Below are 25441 nucleotides of genomic sequence, written 5' to 3' on the forward strand. Positions count from 1 at the left end.
AATTCTTGCAAAGCTACGTGGTTCAAGGTCTTATCCGCTCCCTTCGAAATGTTAATCAATCTAGACGGACCGTAACTGAAATGAAGCCTATACATTTTATAAACACACTCAGTTAATCTTGACACTGGGAGCTAAAAATATTTTTCACAACTGTGAGAAGTCTGCATTCGCGCAACTTGTAGCAATTCAGGAACCTTCTTAACTATGATACTTGATTTTTCCGGGAAGTGGATGAAAACCATAGAAATCCCGAAACGTTGCTCGGAAATACTCAGGAACGTTACGGAATATTTTTACCGTGAGTGATCTCAAGCGGAAAGAACACATGTTAAAGATATTAGCGACACAAATTTTAATGAACTTATAAAATATTTACAAATCCTTTCAAAAAGCAATCCTATTAAGCCTTAAAGTGTAAAAATATTGTCCACTTGCTAACCTAGAATCGCAAATAAATTACAAACTTTTTAAAAGAAAGCTTCACTGAGCTACTAAAAAAAGTGAAAAGTGTCTACGATTTGATTTTCTTGTAGCTCAGTTACACTTCAGAGTGCATAGTAAAGTAATTATTAAAGTTTTCATCGTTTTTATCAAACAAGGTATGGAAATATACCCGTGACCCACAGGTGATACTTAAGGCACGGAATGAAAAAAAATATTGATACCCACCAGCGGTGAAAAAATAAATTAATAAATAAAGCTTTCGTAGAACCCACCGGTGATCTTCTTGGCACAATAATTAAATTTTCTAAAGATCCACCAATGATGCTTATGGCATCGGAATGAAAATTTTTTGAGATCCACTGGTGTGGCTCATGGCACAGAATAAATTAGGCTTTCCATAAAACTAATAGTACTAAATGAAAGTTTTGGGATACTAAAATGTGTAAGTGAGCATGTTAAGGAAGATTACCAACCCAATAGGTTAAAACCTACAGTGGTAAGTTTAAAGTTAATTAGGCAGAGCTCAATTTCTCTGCAAGGGAATTTTCACAACTCAAACAGGAGTTTTTTTTTTTTTTTTTTTTTTTAAGGAAGAAACCCCCGTTGAAAAAATAATAAAACCGAGAAGAAAATAATAAAATAGGTATTAATGTCGGTCATTTTTGTACTTACTTTTTTATCATATTAAGAACATGTGTCTTGATTACCACTTATTCCATTAAAAAGGAAAGATTTAAAAATAAAAAAAAAGTGTAGTGAGTAGTTTTGAAGCGACTAATAAAAGCTGGAACAGCTTCATGTGATGTAGTTGTACTCTTCATTATAATGTTTTCATACCTACGATCTCAGAAAGCAGCTCTTATTGCCACATTCCAAAGAACCGTTTGAAAAATCTATTTTTTATAAATTATTTCCTTTCTGGACTTAATATTACTTCAACTTCAGTTATTATTCGAATATCTCTTTCAATAGTCAGCAGACCACAATCATTGACCTCTAACAAAAGTGACAAAGGAAATGTCTAACGGATCCAAGCCAACGCTAAGAACGCTTTCCAGTGCATTTCATCCCACCAGGTGGAGCCGCCTGTCATTCTTTATTGATCCCTCATCCGGCAAACAGCCGTCTAGCATCATCCGGCACATCTCTCCCTCATGGCGTCCGGCCCGGTGCCGCTCCTGCTGCTGTTAATCGTCGCCGGATGCAGGGGGGATTCGAACGCTGATGCCAAGCGATTATACGACGACCTCATCAATGGCTACAATTCCCTCATCCGGCCAGTGGGGAACAATTCTGACCGCCTTACGGTCAAAATGGGACTCAAGTTGTCCCAGCTCATTGACGTGGTGAGTCTGATTGTTTCTACCTCTATTTCTTGTAGCATCTCTCTGTTCCTCTCTGTCCTTTCTCTGAAGCATGTCACGTGATTTGGAATGTTCCAACTAGCTTGCTTTGACATCAACTAATAGCATAACATAAAAGCAATTTCCGCATAAAAATGTTATCAAGCTTAGGAGTTAGAAATCGAAATATAAATATTAAACAGAATAAAAAATCGAATGCTGTTTTGACCCAACATGTCATCCAAGAAGTAATGATTTCCTAAAAACATATTTTATTTCAAAATTTAACCGTGATTGCAACACTACTTTTAAAACTTTCTATGAATATAATTAAGCATTTACAGATTAAAGAAAAAATTACAAAATTAAGAAGTTTTTACAAAATCTAATCGTTTTTCTTGATGGTCAAGATTTTACAAAATTGTTATTTAGTAGATAGCTCTCAGAAATTATTTTTCAAATGAAATATTCAATAGAAAATAATTCTAACTTAAAATAAAGCTTTTAATGCCAACATTCCACGTTCTGTGAACCATTGTCAACGAATATTAATGTTCTTTATATGTTTAAATTTGATTTTTCTTTCGAGTAAATATACTGTCAAGTTAAGAGACTCTTCTATAAATAGTATATTATAGTACACAAATAAGAGATTTACGATATTATTTGATACATCAACTCATCAATCCAGTTTAGCTAACCACTGCAAAACTTGGAAAGCATATGAGGCACTGAGAAGCAAAGGTATGTACATGCCAAAATTAAAGACTTGGAGATAATCAGTTCAAATGGTAAGTGTGCCTGCCCCTTCTCTATTTTAGAGTAAAAAATGGTACTGGCAGCTTACGTGGGTGCTTCCATATAGCATCATTTAGAAAAGAATTCAATCAAAGCGTACCTAGGATCCGAACACTAATCGCGTTTTACTTGAAGTTTGAAAAGGACGCATTCCTTTGCTTCTCGCTGCCTCATATTTAAAACATTTTAAACTTTTGATAGGAAAATAAATTATAAAAACTATTCAATAACACGCTGCATGCGTGTCGTAAATGGATGAAAATCGTGAAAACTTTCACAAAACTTTCCTTAAAGGATAAAAAGCTTTGCTTTAAGCTTTATTCCAAGCTTCATTTTAAGCTTTATTTTAGTCATATCTATCTGAAGTAAGAGAGGATTTTTATAAATCTTGTGTTTCAACTAAATGTGCAATTGTGTCGTTTTGTTTACAGTAAAATAAACATACAGCCCGTTTCATGCAGTAGACAATTATCTTCGAAAAAAAATTCTAATAAGCAAAGATATTCCTCTATCTGGGATCAAAATAAAAAATTACAATGGTTTGTTCATTAAAATGTATGATATTAAGCGGGATATTCTTTTAACCGATATTTCAATAAGAGTGTGTCGACTGTACTATCATGTTTATTAATATCTAAAAAGGAATCAATACTTGTGGCTCTTTGAAATCAATAATAAGCAATATAATAAATCAATAAAAAGAAAGATGATTTTTCATTTCGTCCTTCGCTAAACTTCAAGTTTACCATTCTTACAATGATAGCATATTTATACAGTGCAAAAAAAAATAGTTATTTCCGTAAAACTTTTCGGGATCTCAGAAGTTTTCATCTTTTCCCCCGTGAAATCAAGTATCTTTGCAAAAACGTTTCCTGAATTGCTATAAGTTGCACAAATGCGTGCTTTTTACTCATGTGAAAAATATTTTAAACTACCAGTTTAAAGTTTGACCAAGCGTGTTTATTAAATGTATCGGCTTCTTTAATGCGGCTCATCCAAATTTATGTTCCTAATTAACGCGAAATGCTGCAGCTCGGCCAGGTTTTTGCTTGCGATACTCCCATACGAGATCCCACTACTTGACGTTAAATCCCGGTTATCACAAATTTGCCATTTCAACTGCGCTTGCGCACGGGCTTTGCTTTTTGGGCTTTCTGTTTTGAGATTTCGTGTTGCTTGTTTATATTTCGGCTGAGCTAGAGTCCCAACAAATTAATGAATGCAATTAGAATATTTTCACAGCGATTTCGGGATACATTATATGAAACTACGGATATGAATAACTGATTATCTTTATAAAGAAAAGAGAAAAATGACACTTCAATACTTATTGGTTTGGAAATATTTATTTAACGTAAACGTAACACACGATATGTACTTCAAAAATGATTGGAATATGAGTACAGATATCCGTCTTTTGCGGATATTTTACGTTAGGCGTAAACAGCTCAGTTTTCTACATTTGTATTTAGGTTGAGGGTTCGGCTTTGTATTAGAAGTGATGCTGTAATTCGAGTACGCTCTTCTGACGCTAAAAATTTGGCTCTGAAAAGGGCCTTTGTTTGATAGAAAAATCAGACTCCGAACCCATTAATAATTAAGACTCAAAACTCAATCTTTACCGAGGCGTAAAAATTAAATCAAAGAAAGCTTTGTAATTTCTAATTTTTATCTGTTGTCATCTCAGACAAATTTAAAATGTTTTAAATTAGTTTGAGCAAGAGTTTTGAAATCAGCAAAGTCCGTGCGCAAGCGCAGTTAAAATGGCAAATTTGTGATAACCGGGATTTAACGTCGAGTGATCCCACTAGACTTAAACGAAGGCCTCTCTATAAGGGGCGCTGACTTATCCGACATTTTGGTTCCAAATTTGCAGCGACACAAAATTAGTATTTCTACAAAAGCCTCGTTGCAGAAAACTGGTGCTTGCCTGATTGATGTTTGATCATTTTGTTCTGTGAATGAAAAATATTGAATTCATACAAGTTAAAAAACAAATTAGGTGGGGAAATGACTTTCATTAAAGTAAACATTTCACGAAACATTTTTTATGAATTTGTGAATTAAGTAATCTTTCTAGATTGACCTTAAGTGACATTTTACTCAACTAAAAATCTCTTATTTTACAACATAGCAACCAGCAAATGTTGTAACGTATTTATAAATACTAGAAATAAAGGTTGGATCCTAAGCTGTTTTGGATCCAAAATGTCAGATAAGTCGGCCTGTCCTGTTATAGGGGGTTCTAGTTTGAACAACCCTCATTGAGTGTCCTAAAATTGTTACCGTAGATGAAGAGTAAAAGTTGTAAATAAAACGCGAAAGTTAGAACTTCTACGTCTTTCACGTAAACTCAGCAGAGTTGCCAGGGGTTGAAAGGTGCCTAAAAATGAGAAATATACCATCATCGAGTGTTCGAAAATTGTTATCATAAATGAAGAGTAAAAGATGGAAATAAAACTCTAAACTAAGGTTGCCTACCTTTTTCGGCTCATTAATCAGGGTTGTCACGGGATAAAAGTTTTTCAACGAGGGAGACAATGTACCCCTCATCGAGTTTCCAAAATTTTTTGTCATATATGAAGAGTAAAAGCTGAAAGAAGACGCTAAAGTAAGGTTGCCTACCCTTTTCAAGTCCCTAAGCAAGGTTGCCAGAGTCTAAAAAATGCCCAAAAAATGAGTAATTGACCCTCATCGAGTTTCCAAAAATTGTTGTCATAAATGAAGAGTAAAACTGTAAAGAAAACGTTAAAGTAACGTTGCCTACCTATTGCGTGTGAACTAATCAGGCTTGCCAGAGGCTAAAAAGTGCTCAAAAATGAGTAATTTACCCTCATCGAGTTTCCAAAAACTGTTGTCATGAATGCAGAGTAAAAGCTGCAGAGAAAACGTTAAAGTAAGGTTGCCTTCCTTTTTACGGTCCTTAACCATAGTTGTCAGGGTCTAAAAGAAGCCCAAAAATGAGTAATTTACCCTTATCGAGTTTCCACATAAGTTAAAGAAAAAAAAAGTAGGTAAAAATATTACAAAACCGATGGTATAGGGTTGCCTAAGCAAAAATGTACGTATACTGTTGCCGGTGTTTGAAGTTTCAATATCCATCCTCCGGTGCACCCATGACATGTTTAAACATCAATTAACTCAAAAACCCTGTATTATTTCTAATTATTTAAATTTATTATCTCTATTATTTAAAAACGGTGGTGCCCAACCTAATTGAAAAATAATTGGAAATATTGAAAATATCATTGTTTTAATGTCTGGCAGATGAATTTGCATATTCTGAATACAACTTCTGAGGATGGAGGAGTTGGTTATAAGGCACAAGAGTGAAAAAAACTTCCGTATTAGTATTGGCCATAATCTGAGAACCAAGGGTTCTGTAGCGGCTTGTCCCCCCCCCCCCGCTTTCAAGCTGCGCAACTATAGATGGTATCATGGTAGATGGTATCAGATATACCCATCACGGGGCATAAAAATGTTCTTATCTGCGCACCATTCGGAAAACGACTGCATCAGCTTTTCTACGCAGTAGCGTAAGGATACTGCTTTTGAAAGTTGTGCTAGAATTTTATTACTTAATTTATTACTTTTTTTCACTATGTATATTAGCACTAATCATCTCATTTACAAAAGCTGAATAGGGAAACAATCCAAAAGCGGGTACTCCGCCCATAACAGGTATGCCTTAGAATTTATGCCTCTCTAACACTCGTAAGAATCTGAGGAACTTGTAGGAACTTTCCCGTATCTACTAGTTACAGATATTAACCACATTTACCTAGTGTGCGCGTTTTTAAAACAAAACGATTACAAAGTTTTTTGCTGTTTTAATTAAAACTGAATTTCCTTTAATTATGATTACTCTAAAATGGATCATGATATGTCCTTGTTGGTTTTAAATATCTATTTTGCGTTTTGCGGTTTAAATCTTAGGTTATGTACGGATGAAATGAATTCAGTTGCTTGGACGAAGAGGGTGGAGGCTATGCCTTTATTTGTACAAATTAGCTAAAAACGTATCCATTTAGCTTATTTGGTATGTGATCAGTACACACAAAATAAAAACACCTCTGGCGTCATGAGATTCGAATTACATGCCGCTAAGTCTAACTCGCAAACCAAACTCTACCTCTGCTTCTAACAATACACGTCTGATTGTAACTAAGCCTGAGTCAACTGCCGATCCTATCAGGAAAATTAAGCTTCTTACCAATGAGACTGAGCCAGCATATTCGGACAGCAATATATATTAAATTTGTGAAATAATTACGGTCCAAGTTGACTTAACATCATATGCTTAATCCTACCCTCCTTTTAGTCTACCCCACATGCGAAGCAGGATTTCAGAAGGGTTATGTTTTCTAAAGATTTTTATGTTAAAAACAATTTTTTGCTTAAGTTTGTTCTTTTAAATATAAATAAAATGTCGAATGTGACCACAACCTATTTTTGAACTGTCAAAGCTAATGTACTCGTTTTGGGCTCATTTCCCCTGCCTCTCAATTAAATTCAATAGAAGAGAAAGAGAATGCTCAAAGTTACCAGTTTATGTAAAAGATATACTTTATTAAACACTTTTGAAATTTTGAAATTGATCGACGCACGGTAAAGTTTTAAAGTACGCTTCATGGAAGATCAATGAGCCTTACGTTTGGAAGTTTGACTTCTCAGCAGCTTTCAGGGAGAAAATGTTGGATATGGGTGATATGATGTAACTTCTCATTTCTTCCAGGGTGCTCTGTTTTTATCAGAGAATGCCCGATTACCTCCGCTCTCGTCAGCTATCTCATTTACTTAGTTACTAGCTGCTTAAGCTAGTTGGACCATATCCGTAACAAGTTGCTCAAAAGCTGATTATTTTTTTTATCAAAGAATGCCCGATTACCTCTGCTCTCGTCAGCTATCTCATTTGCTTAGTTACTAGCTGTTTAAGCTAGTTGAACCATATCCGTAACAAGTTGCTCAAAAGCTGATTATTTTTTTTATCAGACAATGTCCGATTACCTCCGCTCTCGTCAGCTTTCTCATTTGCTTAGTTACTAGCTGTTTAAGCTAGTTGGACCATATTCGTAACAAGTTTCTCAAAAGCTGATTATTTTTTATCAGAGAATGTCCGATTACCTCCGCTCTCGTCAACTATCTCATTTGCTTAGTTACTAGCTGCTTAAGCTAGTTGGACCATATTCGTACCAAGCTGCTAAGTGAATTGCAAGTTGCTCAAGCTCTTGTTGAATTTTACATCGTTGGAAAGAAAAAACGCTTCTCTATTTTTATACACATTCTTCATCTTTTTCTGTGCATTATTGTCGACGGTGCCTTAACTTCTGTCTCGAGTGTCACAGAACTCCACTAAAACAAGAAGTTCCGTCCAAAACTAAACGAGCCAACTTCCCCGTATTCCAATATCAACTTTCTAGTATCTGATCAACGTTCTCAAAATGAGCCAAAATCTCAAATTATTTTGAACGAAACTTTTTAACATTTTAACCCGATCTTAAGAAATAAAATATGCCTCGCTCATCTGAAGAAATAGATGCGTAAAAATAAAATAAATGAACTAAGTTGTAGGACCTTTTAAACAAAGTATCTGATATATTTATTCCATTAAAAACAATCTTTTATCGCTTTCAAAAGAAAAAAAAAATAAAAATAATAAGCTCATTAAAATAAATCGTTTGTTTTCCGCTCTTGCCAAAAAGTATTTTTTTAAAATGGTTTAATGTATTTTTGAAATAAATGAAAAAAAAAAGGTCAACGTAAAGAAATACTTTTCATTATCAAAAAAGAAAAAAAAATCATCTGCACATATTTTTTTGTAGAAACATAAATGACTTCGAATTTCTCCGCCAAAAACTGAATACACATAAATTAAAACTTTGGCGTGAAAATAAAAATAAATGATATCAACAATAATTATTTTAAAGTAAAATCCATGGCTGCGGAGTCGGAGTCAATCTCATTTTGAGGTAAAGATTTGTCAGATTCGGGAGTCGACGACTTATAATTCAAAGACTCAGAGTCGGAATAGGTCATTTACCTTAGAGTCCGCCCCTCTGCCAATGTTTGTGGAGTGGAGGACTTTACATTTTGAAGAGTTCAAGTCTGTCATTTCCTTTTCGTGTCTAAATTTTTGCCAAAGCTACGGAGTCAGAGTCGGAGCTGTGGAGTCGAAATCCCCTTTAATTTTCGGGCACAGGAGTCATTATTGGAGTTGACTTACCAAAATCTCTAGGAGTCGCAGTCGGGAGTTTGTCCTCAAGAGCTATTTTCAACAAAATTTTTTTGAAGTAAATCCGGATTTAAGTTCAGAACATTCGTGCATTCATGTCCCGATTAACCTCTGAAGTTAGAGGAAGCTAAGTCTCATTTCAGGGTCCCCCACATTTTGTTTTCAGCACATATTTTCTAAAAATTCAATGCACATTGAAACAAAACTCACAAATGAAATATGTCTTTTTTCGAAAAAACGGCCAAGCAGACTTCCAATTAAAGTTAACCCCCCCCCCCTTCCCCGCCCCGGTATATTAATCTTTCTTACATAACATATTTTTGTACTCCCATTTGCAGCAGATAAGAATGGTTTCAGAAATATCACTTTATAAAATTTATCAAGTGTGATAAAAATATATTCTAGCACTTTGCGCTAATTCCACAGATAATAATAGCTTGCTACCACATTTTATGAACTGTGTCCTCGCTTTTTAAAATTCTTCCAAAATTTCTATTTAGCGAGTTATGATGTTTGAATACTTTTAAAAATACATTTTAAAAGCAAAAACTGAAATTTTAAAGTCATTTTTGGGCCCCCTGTTAATTCTGAGGGGAAGCTCATGATTCCTGAGCTTTTGGGTGATCAGGCCCTGCGTGCAATGACTTTTAGTTTTGCCGTAGGAGCTAATGTTAAAGGATTTGCACTTTTCAAAATTGAACGGAAAATTGTTCAAATCAAAAATATATTTTCTATAAATTCTTTTCTTCAAAAACTTTTTCCTACAAAATTTGCTTGAAGCAAAGTCGCCTCTAATTTCGGGATTTCCTTGGAATTTCCCCGTTGGCGCTAATGTTAAGATTTTTCGAACTGTTTTCAGAATTGTACGCCAAAATGAGGTTTGTGCTGTTATCAATATATTGAAAGTGATAGTACTTCATGTTATTTATTTTTGAGTCAAAGCAACCAGTGTGTATACAATACATACCTCAATAAATATAAATATGTTCATTGAAAAAATGAGATCAGGTCAAGCAGATGTTTGATTCAAGAGAGTCTTCGAAACTAAAATTTGGAGGCTTATAAACATTGTGCCAACGGAGAAAGGAGTGTATAATTTTCAGGAGAGAATATTGGACTTTAGTCACATGACAGCCGCTGATCTCCGTCGGAGAATACTGCAATATTTGATTATGTCCAATTATCACAGGTTACACCAACTGAGCATAAACCCCCTATAAGAAGACAGGCCGACTTATCCGACATTTTGGTTCCAAGCCAGCTTTGGATCGAACCCTGTTTCTAGCATAGAAAATACGTTATAACATTTGCTGGTTTCTATGTCGTAAAACAATTGATGTTTAGTTAAGTAAAATATCACTTAAGGGTCAATCTAGAAAGATAACTTAATTCACAAATTCATTAAAAAAAATGTTTCGGGAAATGTTTACTCTAATAAACGTCATTTCCCCCACCTAATTTGCTTTTTAACTTGTATTAATTTAATCTCTTTCACTTACAGAACAAAATGATCAAACATCAATCTGAGCAACTCAATTAGAGCTTGAACACCAGTTTTCTGCAACGAGGCTTTTTTATAAAATCTAATTTTGAGCCCTGTTATTTCGGAACCAAAATGACCGACGGGTCAGCTCCCCTTTTTATAGTGGCCTTAACCGAGCTAGCTTATTAGTATAGTTCATAGAACTTTCTGAAATAGTTTAAACGGTTTTAAAATTTTATGACAGAAAAACAGTTAAGATTAAAAAAAAAAAAATCCAGCGGAAAATTCATTTGTCAGGGTCTACAGCTTAGCACCCGGAGCTGTTGGTTTTTTGTTCAAATATTTTATCATACATGTCGCATTAAATAGTTAACCCGTAAAACAGAATACGGATAACCTAAAATCACGTCACCATTTTTGAAGTTTTTAATAAATGAAATTATATGCTTGAATGTCTTTAAAGTGTCCACTGCCACATCAAACACATGCCATAATTGGAGGGCCATCAACCAAAACTAGACTATTTAAAGTTTTTCCGCACATTGTGTAATTCTTTCCTTTTATGGTTCAGTTGTATATTTTTCACATTGTTCACAATTTCTTTTTTCAGTTCTTTGCAAGTAGTGCAGTAATATTTTGTTACATTGGCAAATCAGAATCACAATGGGGTTGTTTCCTTCAGTCAATAGTAACACTTTTAGTCACTGAAATTGATAGAATAAGCAAAAGAAATAGCATTGACCCAGAAAATGCTTTCATTTTCCCAACAGTTATTTTTTAGTTAATTTTTTTAAATGTCCAATTTTTCAAACAAAGCGTGGTCTTGATGACGTTACAAATGATGCTATTTGGCACATTTTGTACCGCGGTTCCACGTTATGATAAGAAGAGAATTAAAATTGCGCTCTACGCTTGCTATCAACCTAGAACCGCTATTATCGGATTTTTCATTGTTGCGCTGCTAGGGTTATCACAGAGAAGTTTCGGATTTCGCCAAATCTGCCAAAAATAACATTATGTTTAATAAACAATTCACGTGCCGCTAATAATTGCTTAAAGTGAACACTCACCAAACGCGATAACTCGCCAAAAAGGCAACCACTCAAACACGTGCTCCGATTCAAAATGGCTAATCTTAAGCTGATGCGGCGGCTCGTTTATATAGGGGCCTTATATCAATCATATCGTTGCCAATACACGTCAATAAAGATGCGAATTAAATATTTTGCATTGTGAATGGCAACACTGAACGGCATTTCATCATTTGTGATGTCATCGGCGAAAGCGTAAAATACAAAAGTGCACCGATTTAAGTAATTTTTTTTAAAAATATTAAACTTAAACAAATTATTTAAAAAATGGTCAAATCCAATGTTTTTAAGCATGCTCTTTCAGAAAAAAATGCTTTTAAAATTTTGGAAACGACCCCAATATGAAGTTTTTCTTATAAATCCATCTCTTGTCACTTCGCCAAATATCATTCTGCTGTTTCATTAACCGTTTTATAATCTTTTTAACTATCTAAGTGACATAAAAGGCGTTTTTCAGAATCATTGAGTAAGTTTTATATGATTTTAAAACATTAATTAATTTTTGCTTTGTAAGAGTTTGATGGAAGAATTGTACGTTATAAAAACTATTTTGAAAGCGATCGAATGTGTTAAATGTGTATTGACAACGCAATACCGATGCGAAAATGGGATCCTGAAATCGCTTTAGAAATTCATGTCATTTAAATTATAAACCTTCGTTATCGTGCGCTACTGGAGTTCTGCGGTTGTGTATATTTTGCAAGCGGAAGTTCTAATCAGATGAAGATACTACTTCCGCTGTGTGCAGGTAAACGGCCGTATCTGCAGAAATAAGTTTTTGAGATATTTGAAAAAATGTGTGGTGGATTCAATACTAACAATAGGACAATGTTCGAATAAGACGTTTTTTCAGCGAAAATCAAATAAGCAAGCTTGTATAATAAAGATAACGTACAACAGATGAAAAAATTTAAAAAAAACAATTAAAAATTAAAAATTTTTAGTTACTGCCCATTACTTGCACAAGGCATATTTGTAAGCTTTATCTTACAGAATTATGGCTCAATATGGTTTGTTTAAAGTACATAAATATTTTGATTGTAACTACTGATTGTTTTGCTTATAAGTTTTTCGACTGAAGAAAGTCTCTGAAGCTCTAATTTGCAGGCTTATAATCATTATGTAAAAGGAGAAAGGAGTGCTTCGGAAGTAAGGGTATCATTAATAATCTATGATTGGTTTATAAAAAAAAGAAAGGAAATACACTACGTTAATATGTACCCTTATTGAAAGTTTGAAGTCTGCAAATAATCTGTCTGACCACCCCTTAAACATCGTGCATTTAGTGATTTGAAAATATACCTACTTTGTCAAACCTCAAGTGCTTGCTATTGGCAGTGGACTACATTCAACATTTTAAGAAAGTAGTTTGCAGAATAGTATGCAAGGCAAGGAATATATCATTAGAAAATACTTCTGTAACTATCAGTGGTTCCCAAAGTGGTCCATGTGGACCTCCTGGGTTCCACGCCGGTCTCTAGCTTGCTATTCATGCTATAAATAAGTTGTGATTATAAAAGGTGTTGGAAATTTAATGTTCTTTAAACGTTACATTGAGAATTTTCGCTAAATTTGACCATTTCTGAGACATTTTGAAAAAAAAATCCGATTTTTTGGCCCCCCAAAACTTCTTCCGAGGACTTTCGTATTGAAAAACTTGGTTTTTCCATGTTGCGGCCTATATGTACAAATTAAAAATGAAAGAATCTTCTTTCCCACTTTTTGCAAGGTAACATGTATCGACTGAACTATTCGGTAGATCACAACGCAAAAAACTAATTTACACCCAACTCGAAGCTTCAAGAGCGAGTTAGATTGTTTTCTTGAGTTCACGAAAGGTTTTGGGCCTAGACGAAACACTAACGAAGTTTTTACGTATAAGACATGCTTTGGTTGTGATTAAAAAGCGGTAGTTTAATGCGTCCCCTTATTCGATCAGCCATCTTACGTACTTATATTTACCAAAGCAAGTTCCATTGTGAATAGTCGGGAGAAATACGGTTTGAGGGGCTCTAACCCGCTTGGACACAATTGAGAGAAAGTATATTTAGATGTGTTCGCCCATCGCGCATCCGTCAAAATTCGATTCGACCACTCTTGCAACTAATAATTTGAACAAATTTATGTGAATTTTTCTGTTTCTAAAATTTTTATTTCTGCAAGGGCAAATCATAAAGTCTTTGGGCCTATTTTTTAAACCAAAATATGTCTGGGAATACAAAACGAATTTGTACATTTCCAGCAGTGACAGTTCCTTTAACCATACCAGCCGTATCTGCTTTTTGCTCGGAAGAGCGGAGCTGCTATCGGTCATTTAAGATGACGGTTGTTCTTTAGACGTCCACAGCTTATGAACAGCGAAATGTTGTTCGTTTTCTATGGAGCAAGGGACAAACGCAAATAACAACTCGCAGGGAAATGCTCCAAACGCACGGGGAAAAGTTTCTCTCTTGGAGAATCACTTGAAGAGACACAAGGGGCGTTTGTCTCTTTTTCTCTATAGAAAACGAATAACACTTGACTGCTCAGAAGCTGTGGACGTCTGAAGACGAACCGTCATCTTAAATGACTGCTAGCAGCTCCGCTCTTCCGAGCAAAAAGCAGATACGGCTGGTACGGTTAAAGGAACTGTCACTGCTGGAAATGTACGTTTTGTATTCCCATATTCTGACTTAAAAAATAGGCGTAAAGACTTTTTGATTTGTCCTCGTATATTATACTGTTCATTCATTGCAAATCTGGGAACATACAATTCTACGTGTACTTTCAATGTTTCAACGTGATAATTTATTTTATTTTTACTTTTGGTATGATATTATCCACAATCATTGTAATTTTTGTAACACGTAATTTTGTGTATTGACATACAGAAGAACCACGATTTAACGTTTTTCGAGGGGCTGATGAGAAAAAAACATAATAAGTGGGGAAACTTCATATATTGGTCGACCAAATTCTCATTAAATACTATAAAATAATTCGAATAGAAGTTGGTGAACACAGTAAAAATATTTCGCAACACATGTTTTATGTAAGTTAATTTTATACATGTTCTGATAAATAATGAAAACTGAAATGAAACATGAAACTGAATACTTTAAAAATTAGCTGTGTTGCATTTTACCAGACAAAGGCTATGAAATACAATGACTCTGCTGCATTAATCTTTGTTCCCATGAATTTTTTACGGTAGTACGGAAAGAGGTTGTCAAAACTGGTTTAAATCAGGCTTCTGCTTTCGAAAGAAATATAAGGTGTAAATTGTTCATAGAAAAGGTGTTGGAGGGCGAGGGTTGACGAGCAGGGGGTGAAGCCCTTTAGTTTGTGAAAAAAATGTAAATAAACCCCCTAGGCTGAAAATATCGTTTTCAGGCTATTAAAAAAAAATAGAGAAAATACTCACTTAAAAGTGTCCCTTCTTACAACAAATGTTCATGTTTTTAAAGTTTTCATCGAGTCTAGTCCCCCAGAAAAATGTTAATGTTCAATGTAATGCTCCCATCCCCTCAAAATAAAATTAATGGCTATGAAACTGTTGAAAACAGAAAAGGAGGAAGTTGGGGGGGGGGGGCGGCGGGGGGCGTAAAATAGTCAATGGATAGCTGCAGTTTTGGAAGAGAGATGCTTGGCTTCTTACTTGCAGTTCTCGCATAGCTTTGACTATGGTTGTCCTGATACTTCTGGTGCTTTTCTTGTTGAATCAGGAAGATTCAAATCAATTACTTGAACCTACTTAATTTTTCAAGTAGGTTTCTGAAACATGACGGCCTTTAATAGGGGAAATGTTCCCATCCTTCAGAAAGTTTCAAGGAAAATTTCAGAATGATTGCCAATTTTTATCAAGGGAAAACGTTCTTGTTTTTTTTTTTTTTTTTTTTTTTTTTTGTTTTTTGTTTTTTGGCAGAAATTGGGCACATCAGCTGCCTAGTATTTTCCAGGAACGTTTTCGAATTGTGTTTACAGTGTAAGTTCTGAAAATTACATCATGATATATAATTAACTATGAACAATATTTTACGACACCAAAATACAACAGGAATTATCTTTTATATCTATCGATCAATTTATTTTTTCATAAGAAATTTTAAGTCTTTATATGTCAGTGAACTTAACGTTTGGTATTCGTTATGTTAAATAATGTCTAGTATTAGTTATTGCTTGTTAAAATGCTTTCTTTGCAGACAGATACAGACGACAGCTTCTAACAGTTGTTAAATTTAACTTTTGAAAACAATTGAGGCAGTGTGAAGCAAAGGGATACAAGTGAACTACAGGGTGCGGAGAAAGTTCCCACAATTTTATTAGATATTTCAATAGGCTGTAACTAACACATAATTCAACAAATCAACAACTTAAAGCAATAAAAATTCTTTATTGAAACAATACTAATAATATTAATCAAAAAAATTATAACAATTGTTCAAAATTGGCTCCTTGGCTTCAATACATTTACGGAGTCGCAGTCTGAAATTGCCGACAATGCTCGCGCACGCATCCACCGTTATCTCATTCCAGGCACGCCTCAGAGCCGTTTTGAGCATGTCGACCGTGGCGTATCGTTTTCCCGAGATTTTTTTCCTCCGATTGACCACACCGAATAATCTATCGGATTGAGGTCCGGTGAGTTAAGGGGCCAAACATTCGTGCCCCAAAAACCTGGAAACAGATCTTTGCAGATGGCAATCGTCGATCGGGCCGAATGCGCAGGAGTTGCAGGAACTCCGTCTTGTTGGAGTGTGAATCCATCTTGGCCAAATTGTTCTGTTGCCCATGGCCTCAGTACATCGCATAGAACCCACTGCTGATAGATAGCTCGCAGCATTAATTTTGACGTTTTTGTCAATGAAAACAAGCGGCGTCTTCCCAGTGGCACAAATGCCAGCCCAGACCATTACGGAGCCTGGAAAGTGACTGTGTCCGATGTTTTTTGCAGCAGCGGTCTTCTTCTGAACCCTTTTAAGCAGTTGGCGATGATTTTGACGGTTATGTGTAAGCTCGATGGTGAAGATCTTCTCATCGGTAAAGAGAACCTTCGAAACTCGAGCACCAGCTGTCAAGCGAAGCATCCGTCGAGCTTTTATCAATCTTTTCTACTTCATTGTGTCATTGAGGAAGTGGAGGCGATTGATCTCGTAAGAACAAAGTCCTAACTTGTTTTTTACAATGGTTCGGACGCTTTTTTCGCTGATCTCCAGTTCTTTGGCCATCTTTCGCATTGAGCGCTCTGGATTGCGACGGATGCGACAGCGAATCTTCTGCTCATTCGCTGGAGTCGTTGCAGTGGTTGGAGGACCACTGTGTAGACGGTCGGCAGTCCCTCCAGTCTTCTTGTAGCGTTTCACAGCGACATAGACTGTTTTACTCTTGAATCCAGTCGTTCGAATAATATCGGTTGTTTTCATTCCCTTCTTGTGTAATCCAACGAGAGTAACACGCACATTTTCACGATTCATAGCTCACTAACTCAATGAACTAACAAAGAACAAATGATTAAACCTCAAATTGTTTTAATGACAATAAACAATATGTGCCAAATAAATCGCCAACATACGATTTTAACGCTAGAAAAACGTTTTAAACAAAATTGAGGGAACTTTCTCCGCACCCTGTATTTTAAGTTTCGAGTAAAACGCGTGTAAAGTTCAGGTCCTAGGTAGGCTTTCATTGAATTTTTTTTCGAAATCATGCTATACAGCAGCACCTACGAGGGCTACTAGTACAATCTCTTGCCCCAAGACAGAGAAAAGGTTCACCTACCATTTGAAATGGGTACCTCCAAATTTTTAATTTTGCCATTTGCATCCTTTTGTTTCTCACTACCTCAATTTACCTTTTAACCAATACTTATTTTTACATCCTCGCTCACTCCTTTCAACAACGTCATATCTCAAAAAAAGTGATTTTTTAGCAGAGCGATTGTAAAAACTAAATGTAAGTTATCATGTAGTAAAACTGTATTTCAAGCCACTGATTGAACTTTGTTTTACGCATGAGGTCTTTTTCAAGAAAATCGGTGTTTCTTCTCTGTTTTATGAAGAAATATCTTAAAATATGTCATTATTGTTACTAATTGTTCTCCTTACAATACCGACATAAAGGCAAATAGTGCGTTCTTGATTAAAAAATGAGCTGATGTGTGCATCACATGACTTCCATTTACTCCAATTTAATGTCATATCCCCATTACTGGCAATTTTAATGTGATTCAATAGTTTGCTCTCTAAATATCACCAACACTGGCCAAATTGAAACAGATTTTTAAAAAAACCGCCAAATTTGTCGCCAGGTTGGCGACAAAACTTGGCGACTAAAAGACTGGCGATATATCGATAAGTGTTCGACAAATTATAACACCACTTGAGTTTACATCGAAATTAACAATGATTTCCCCTCAAAAAGGGGCAAAAGACCCCTTTAGAAACACCCGAATGCAACCAAAACTAAACCTCACTAGGAGTCTACGTACCAAATTACAACTTTCTAAGACTTACCGTTTTTGAGTTATGCGACATACATACGTACATACAGACGTCACAAGAAAATTATTTGTAATTAACTCGGGAACCATCATTATGGATATTTCACGTGTCTATACGTTCTTAGGCACTTATCCACGTGCGGTTGAGTCGAAAAAAAAACTCAATATTCATTCGAAGGTGAGTAAAATGGAAATTAAGGTCGATTTTTGAGTCACAATTTTTTTGCGAATACAATACTTCCTTTTTGGTAAAAGGAAGTATTAAGAATGAAAAATGCTCTGTTTTTGTGAGCTATACTGTTTTTTGAGTAAATAATATCATCTTCCACAAATGACACTGATGCTTCATGCCTAATGGATCAAATACAATCCAAAATGTGACATTTTTGAAAAGAACATTCCAGATATACTTTAAAATGCAAATACGACACTTTTGCTCTCTAACGGCGAAATATTACGTTATAGAAATGCAGGGCTTCACTGTAAAAATGATCCAGAAACTTTCCTGGAAAATAATGGGCAGCTGATGTGCCCAAGTTTTTCCAGTAGCATGTCTTGCAAAAACCTGGAAAATTTTCCGCTAAAATTCAGTAACCTTCCTAAAATTATCCTAAAAGCCTCCTGAAATATTGAGAAATATTCCCGTTTATAACTAGTCGTGTCTCTGGAACTTTAGAGTTACATTAGGTTGTTATAACATAAAGCGTGGCACCCTCATGTGTTTCCACGTAAGCTCCAACAGCATTATTGCAAACATGGCCAGAGCTAGGACAGATTTGCAAGCAAGTATTAAGAATTTTTCTCGCCTGCAGTTCCTGCTAAGCCACGTAGTCCATAGACTGATTTCTGCTCTTTGGACGCCTTATCGGTCTAGACCTCTTTTCGCCTAGCACTTCTTGCCACGTAGTCCATAGACTTATTTCCGACCAATTTTCGCCTAGCACTTCTTGCCACGTAGTCCATAGACTGATTTCCGCCCTTTGGACGCCTTATCAGTCTGGATCGGCGGCAATCGAACTCAAAGCGATACACTTTATAAATACTCTTAGTTAATCATTGAACTGAGAGCTAAAAATATTTTTTTTACCGCAGTAAAAAGTCTGAATAGTAGCAATTCAGGAAACTTTTTGACAATGAAACTCGATTTTTCCAGGAACTGGATGAAAAGCACTGAAATTCCGGAACGTTACACGGAAATACTCAGTAACGTTTCGGATTTTTTTTACAGTGCTGCAAAGATATGCTACACATTCATGGCAGTTCAAAAAAAAGGCATAAGGGGCCATTCATTAATTACGTAAGGGTCCCGAGGGGGAAGGGGTGTTGGAAAAATCTTCACATACCCTTACTTGAGGGGGCGGGGTGTCACCCCCATTCTTATGTAATATTTTCCAAGTCGATTTTATATTAGAAATCGCGCGGTCAAGTGATTTGGCGGGATCATATACAATTTGCTTCTGAAAGGTAAAAAAGTATTAGGATGAGCTGTTTTTGTCTTGTTCTTCAAAGAATGAATTAGTGTAAAATATAATAAAAGAATCGCACTGTGTTTCGCAGGTCGTATTTTTAATTAGTATCGCATCATATACAAAAAATATTTGTCGAGTCTAGATTTCTTTTAGTAAATATTTCTTTACACAAAAAGGTTTTAAAAAAATAATAATAGTGAATTTAATAACGATTCCAGTTATGTAAGATTCGTTATTTTATTATTTTGAAGAACGGAATGGAATCTTACGTAAGTTTGGGGGGGGTTGCAAATTCTTACTTACCTTTACATAGGGGGAGAGCCGGTGTCAAAAATTGCCAAAAACATCCTTACGTAATTAATGAATGGCCCCTAAACTCAAAACCGCTAATTTTTAAGATATGACGTTTTTAAAAGGAGTGCCAATGATTGGCTTTGTACAGAATAGCTTAATACGTACCAAAATAACTTGACTGTGTTCAATGTGCTTGGGGCAGTGAAGGAAAACTACGTACACCCACAATGTCCACTAATCGCTGATCTGTTAGAAATCCGGTACGAAACTTAATCTCCACTTTCTACTTAATCAATGTAATTAAATCAATTATTCCTTCTCCTCGGCTCCGCTCCAAAGCAATCGATTCATCGATTCGGCTAAAATGTAATTGCAAAGAACTTCGCGCAAGCATTTCGGAAAAGAATTAGAAAACTGTGAATGGCAGCATTCTGCTTGTTGTTAGTTCTTTTTCGAAAAGAACTTTAAAGTTGCAGTTACAATGATGGTGCTGAAAGAAAGGCTTTTTTGTTTTTTTTTTTATTTCTTTTATGGCCATTGCTTCCAGGCCATTTTAAAGAAAAAAATTGATACATTTCGTAGATCTCGATTGTTGAAAGTTACATGTGGGATAGTTTTAGTGTATTCTCTACTAATAATAAAGCTGAAAGTCTCTCTGTCTGGATTTCTGTCCGGATCTCTGTGATGCGCATAGCGCCTAAACCGTTCGGCCGATTTTCACGAAATTTGGCACAGAATTAGTTTGTAGCATGAAGGTGTGCACCTCGAATCAATTTTTTTAAAGTTCGATTTTGTTTTAGTTTTTTTCTATTCCAATTTTTAAAACATTTTACCCTGCAAATTATTATAACGTGGAATAGTAAATTACCAAGTTATCATAACGTGGAACCGTAACGTAGGCGAGCAAATGAACATAGCCATATTGGCGAGAAATTCATCATCCATTATTTATAAATATACAGGCGAACCAAATGACCTTTTAATTTTCTACTACTGGCAAAGCAGTGCGGATATTGCTGGTAAAGAATAAAACTACATGAGTCATACCGGATGATTTTGTATCACTTCAAATTTTTTAGTAAATTTGACTTAAAAGAATAATAAGATAAAATAAATATTAGAAGTCTTAGTGCTGCACTCTTGCAATTAGGTTATGAAAAAAGGTTCAAAACCCTTTATTTCGCAAAAAGAAAAAAAAAGTTGGCAATAGATTCACAACCAGTTACATCATTCAATTCTGAAATTACTGTTTGAAAAACATTGCTGAACTTGTTCGAAGTGCTCTTCTTGCGTAGTAATAGTCTATGCATAATTAATATCCTAAAAATCTTGTGATGTTGTGAAATACAAGAAAAGAATTTTTTAACGTTTTAAATGTATAGAACTTTTATTTTATTTATTAAAGTTAAATCATACTACTTTTCGTAAAATAATTTATTTTGATCAGTTTCTGAAGTGGCTCAGAGTTTCCCTAAGTGATAGGACAGCTATGAACCACGTTAATATTTCATTTAAAATGGCTTTATGAATTATTAATCCATAATTGTGGGTGACTAGACAGTAGTTCATGGGTTTTTCTACCATTTTGTATGAATAAATGAAGAAAAACTAATAAAACTTGAGAGGGTGGTTTAAAATGGGGAAATGATGGCTCAAAGTTATACTGCAAATAAACAAAATACCAAAAATAAATAAATAAATAAAGAAATAAAATTAAATGGAATAGTTTAAAATAGGGAATTTGCGGGATAAATAGACTTTTTTTTCAGGAAAACTGGCAAGAAGTGATTTTTTTAAACAGAAAATGATTATAATGATAGAGAAGAACTTCCCAAGCTGGGGTCCGCCAACCCTTAGTAGGGGGTCCGAGGCAAACTTTAAAAAGAGAAATTTAAAATGGTAATGCAATAAAAACATGATTTTGCATTTGAAAACCTTTTTGTATCTGTATTTTCCATCTATGCAGCCACCAAAACGAAATAGTAAAGTGGTATACAGGCTAAACTTTAACGCTCGACAACGGCGAAAGAAAAATATATCCCAATAGAATAAAGTTATGCCTGCTAAAGCAACGTATCACTCTTCCAATTAATTCGATGTTCAATTTTTAATTTTATAGTTTTGTTACCTATTAACTTCCGTCTGTTCAATTTTATTTTCGCACTCCAGTTAAGTCCCCGCACATCCGTAACAGCCTTCGCAAAGTCTGCCTTAGAATCTATTTTAGGCTAGGGTTGAATTTATTAAGTTTCCCAGTTCCTCCGGGTACGTTAAAAAACATGCTGGATTGATCTTGTTTTAATATAATTCTTTTCGTTGATTCTCTGCAGCGGTAGCAAACTAAAGTCATCTATTGAGTTTCCGCTTCATTGACAAATTTTGTCTTAAAAAAAATATTCTGGTTTATATCGTTTAACATTGAACGACAATCTTAGTATATCTTCTGACGCTCTTTTTGCAATATGTCGTCACAGAGATCGCTTTTAAATGTTTGCCATAAAGCAATAGAATCTAAAAATTGTCAGAAAAGTTAAAATAGTTATAAACAATTCTCTGAGTTCAGAAGCGGAGTCAGAATTTCATGTATTAAATAAAGTTAGTTGCCGATGTTTGTCTTCCTCTGCAAGATCGAGTTCTAAATATGCTAGCGAGTTCTATCGCGTCGCTAAGAGGGGGGGGGGGGGGGGTTAGCGAGGGGGCAGTCCGAATTCATGTTTTCACAGAACATTAGTTTTTTTTTTTTTTTTTTGCCTTTATAGGGAAGGCGTGTCACCACAAGTTACAGCCTCAGGTATCACCCATGCTAAGTACTCCACTGCTAATTGATAGGTTGGCTGGACCTTAAACTCCCAAAAGACTTTGGAAATATGTTGGACAACGAAAATGTTCCAATGAATTCTTAAGTGACCAAATTCCGATTGGCTAGTAGGATTAATGTTGCATATTCTACTAAGAGATGACTCTTTTTTACCCCCAGGATGAATATCAACCTCTTTTCTCGTTTTTTTTTTTTTTTTCGGAAATCTTTTTTCACGTGCCTTTCTTTTCTTTTCTTTTTTTTCTTTCTTTTTTTTGGCAATTTTTTTTCTGATATTTTCTGATAATAAATTTTTGAGTTATGTTATTTAGTTATATTGTTTTAAATGCTTAAATACGGTCATCGTTAGGAATATTTCTCCAAATATATATATATATATATTTTTTTTTCATTTTTTTCTCTTTGTCATTTTTCCCCTATTCGTCATTGTTTTAACTCTTTACTTTGAATATACGGTACTAATGTGCAATTACTCCTTGAGTTGAGAATTTTCTAAATTAAATGTACTTAAATGAAGCCATCGACAGATGCTTTTTTTTTCGATTAAGTATGAATAAAAAACCTTATAGGATAGCCCGAAATGCATGCAAAATTGCAACTTTTAGAAACACTGATTAATATCGCCTATCTGCACTACTTGAATTCAAAAATTAATGTGCCCGAAGCGAATTTCAGTTATAATTCATTTAAATAAGTTTTGAAGCAAAAACATTCGGCGACCCTAAATTATTTACAATGTTTAATGTAAATAGAGCTATACACCTTGTCCTCTGTAGACTCAAATGCTTGTATAACGTTTGGCGTTGTTTAGGCTGCCAACGAGATTTTTTCCCTTTCACAAGTTTCCATCCGTCAGCGTTCAGCTCAAAGTTACCCTTAAGACAATCTGCTTTTGCAAAGACAGAACAAACGGTTTTTGCTTCGGCCTGTAATAATGCAGTACAACCTATTCTTGTTTTTAAGTTTATAACAATCAAGCGACTCTAAATAAAAACTGGTAGCATACAAACTGTTGTTTAAAAAATATTATAAATACGTATAAGCATAATTTATAGCTATGGCACTCAGTAAGAACGCACCTTTCATGTAGTGAAAGAATTTTTCAAATAGGTGCAATGGTTCCGGAGATTACTTCGAACATATAAACGCACAAAAATCCGCATCTCTCTTTATAATATTAGTACAGATAGCTTGGCACCTTCCTGATTAATCAAGAAGATTTCAAAAGCAGTATTGCAATCATGGCCAAAGCTAAGACAGAATTGATAGTAACAAAAATTTTACTCTCCTGCAATTCTTGCAAAGCTACGTAATCCATCGACTTATTCCCTCCCTTTGGGAGTTTAATCACTCTCGACGGGCCAAAGTCGAATTGAAGCCGATACACTAAATAAATACGCTCAGTTAATTTTTGAAATGGGAGCTAAAAATATTTTTCACAACAGTGAGAAGTCTGCATTCGTTTAACTTGTAGCAATTCAGGAAACTTTTTGACAATAGTACCTGATTTTTCCAGGAAGTTGATAAAACCATTGAAATCCCGAAACGTTACACTGAAATACTCACTAACATTTCGGAATTTTTTTGCAGTGTGGGATACTTTTGATACAAAACATTGTATCAATAAATCTCAATCGTAGTTCATTTAAACTACATTATGGTTGCAAGTTTATGAAGCTCGTTTATTAAATTACATTAAAACGTAAACCGATTCGTCAGCTCTCATCCCTTCGGTTTCAGAGATTGGTGACAACCAATCTCGTGAATCAACTACGTTATCGTAACCCCGCCCAAATTTGCACCGATGAATTTTATACTTCTGGCTTCAACTTCATCTCTTTTTTATCATAGACGTGTCCTCTCTTTTAAATTTTTAGAGGGCAAGGTGAAGGAAAATGGGTCTGTTGGATAATTTGCGGTGCATTTCTGTCCCATGTGAAAGAAAAGTCACAGAACGTCATTTAATTCTCGTTTACTGTAAGTTTTACACGAGTAATATTTATACAAATATGTACACGAGCATCGTTTAGTTAACCCAGGGACCATTGATTAAAACGAATTATCTCGTCACGCGCCCACACTTGAACTGCAAAAGTAATGGAAAAAACTCAACGTCCCTGTATGAACTGAAGCGCCTTCTAGAGCAGTGTACTGTATTGGTAAATAATTCTAAACATGGTCTTAAGGTCTACAGGGAAAAAGTCGAATTTTATTGAAAAACACATAGTTTCTCTTTTATTAATTAAGATATTTAGTTAGTTCTTTTTTGAAGAGATATACTGAGATAATAACAAGTATTTTTGTTTTAGTTTTAGGGCCTGTCGACAAGCAAAATCATAGAAAAATATTTGTTTATGTTCGTTCCATATGGAACGTATTTTGCATGTTGTTGATAAAATTTTTTCTAAAATCATTAATAAGAGCCGCACACTCTAAATTTCCATACAGACTGAAAGTGTAGTCTTAAGAAAGCAGATCTCTGCATAAAGGTAAGAATGAACTTGAAGATTCTATTTATTATGAGGCGCTTTCTGGGATGGGGTCTATACGATTAGACTTATCTAACTGTTGCATTCATTGAGCTATACTGCTAATTGTTGCATTTCGATGATTCATTTTGTCTCTGAGTTAACGATTGTCAAATATCAATGCTCCATATTTTGTAATAAAATGACAAAACAATGCTGTTATTATTTTTGATAACCTCTGGAGGTATTTTTTGTTTTAAAATTTCCCTCTCTAAATGTAGCTCAGAATAGAAACAATGACAAAAAAAAAAAAAAAAAGATCAATGTTGGCATTATTTGTTTAAATAATAGGTAAAAATGTTCGTATATTTTTGGGCATTTGTACCGCTAATAGTAACCAAGGTACATTTATTTCACTGTATCCTTATTTGAAAAACAATATTTACAAATTTTTGTTAGAATGTACCGCATTTTCTGAACTAGACTCACTGAACCCTACCATGGGAAAAAGGGGGGCTATCAA

General features: G+C 34.9%; 1 protein-coding gene across 1 annotated transcript in view; it reads left to right on the top strand.

Moving 5' to 3' along the window:
• The first annotated feature begins 1595 nt into the window (after window positions 1-1595).
• LOC129227474 (acetylcholine receptor subunit alpha-like 1) overlaps window positions 1596-25441 on the top strand; it is a 77189-nt gene continuing 53343 nt past the window's right edge. The window contains exon 1 of the mRNA XM_054862042.1: window positions 1596-1790. Within this exon, the coding sequence (XP_054718017.1) occupies window positions 1599-1790 (192 nt within the window). The 5' untranslated portion in view covers window positions 1596-1598. The remainder of the gene's footprint in view (window positions 1791-25441) is intronic.

The sequence above is a fragment of the Uloborus diversus genome, chromosome 8 (assembly GCF_026930045.1).
Source record: "Uloborus diversus isolate 005 chromosome 8, Udiv.v.3.1, whole genome shotgun sequence".
Classification (NCBI taxonomy): Eukaryota; Metazoa; Arthropoda; class Arachnida; order Araneae; family Uloboridae; genus Uloborus; species Uloborus diversus.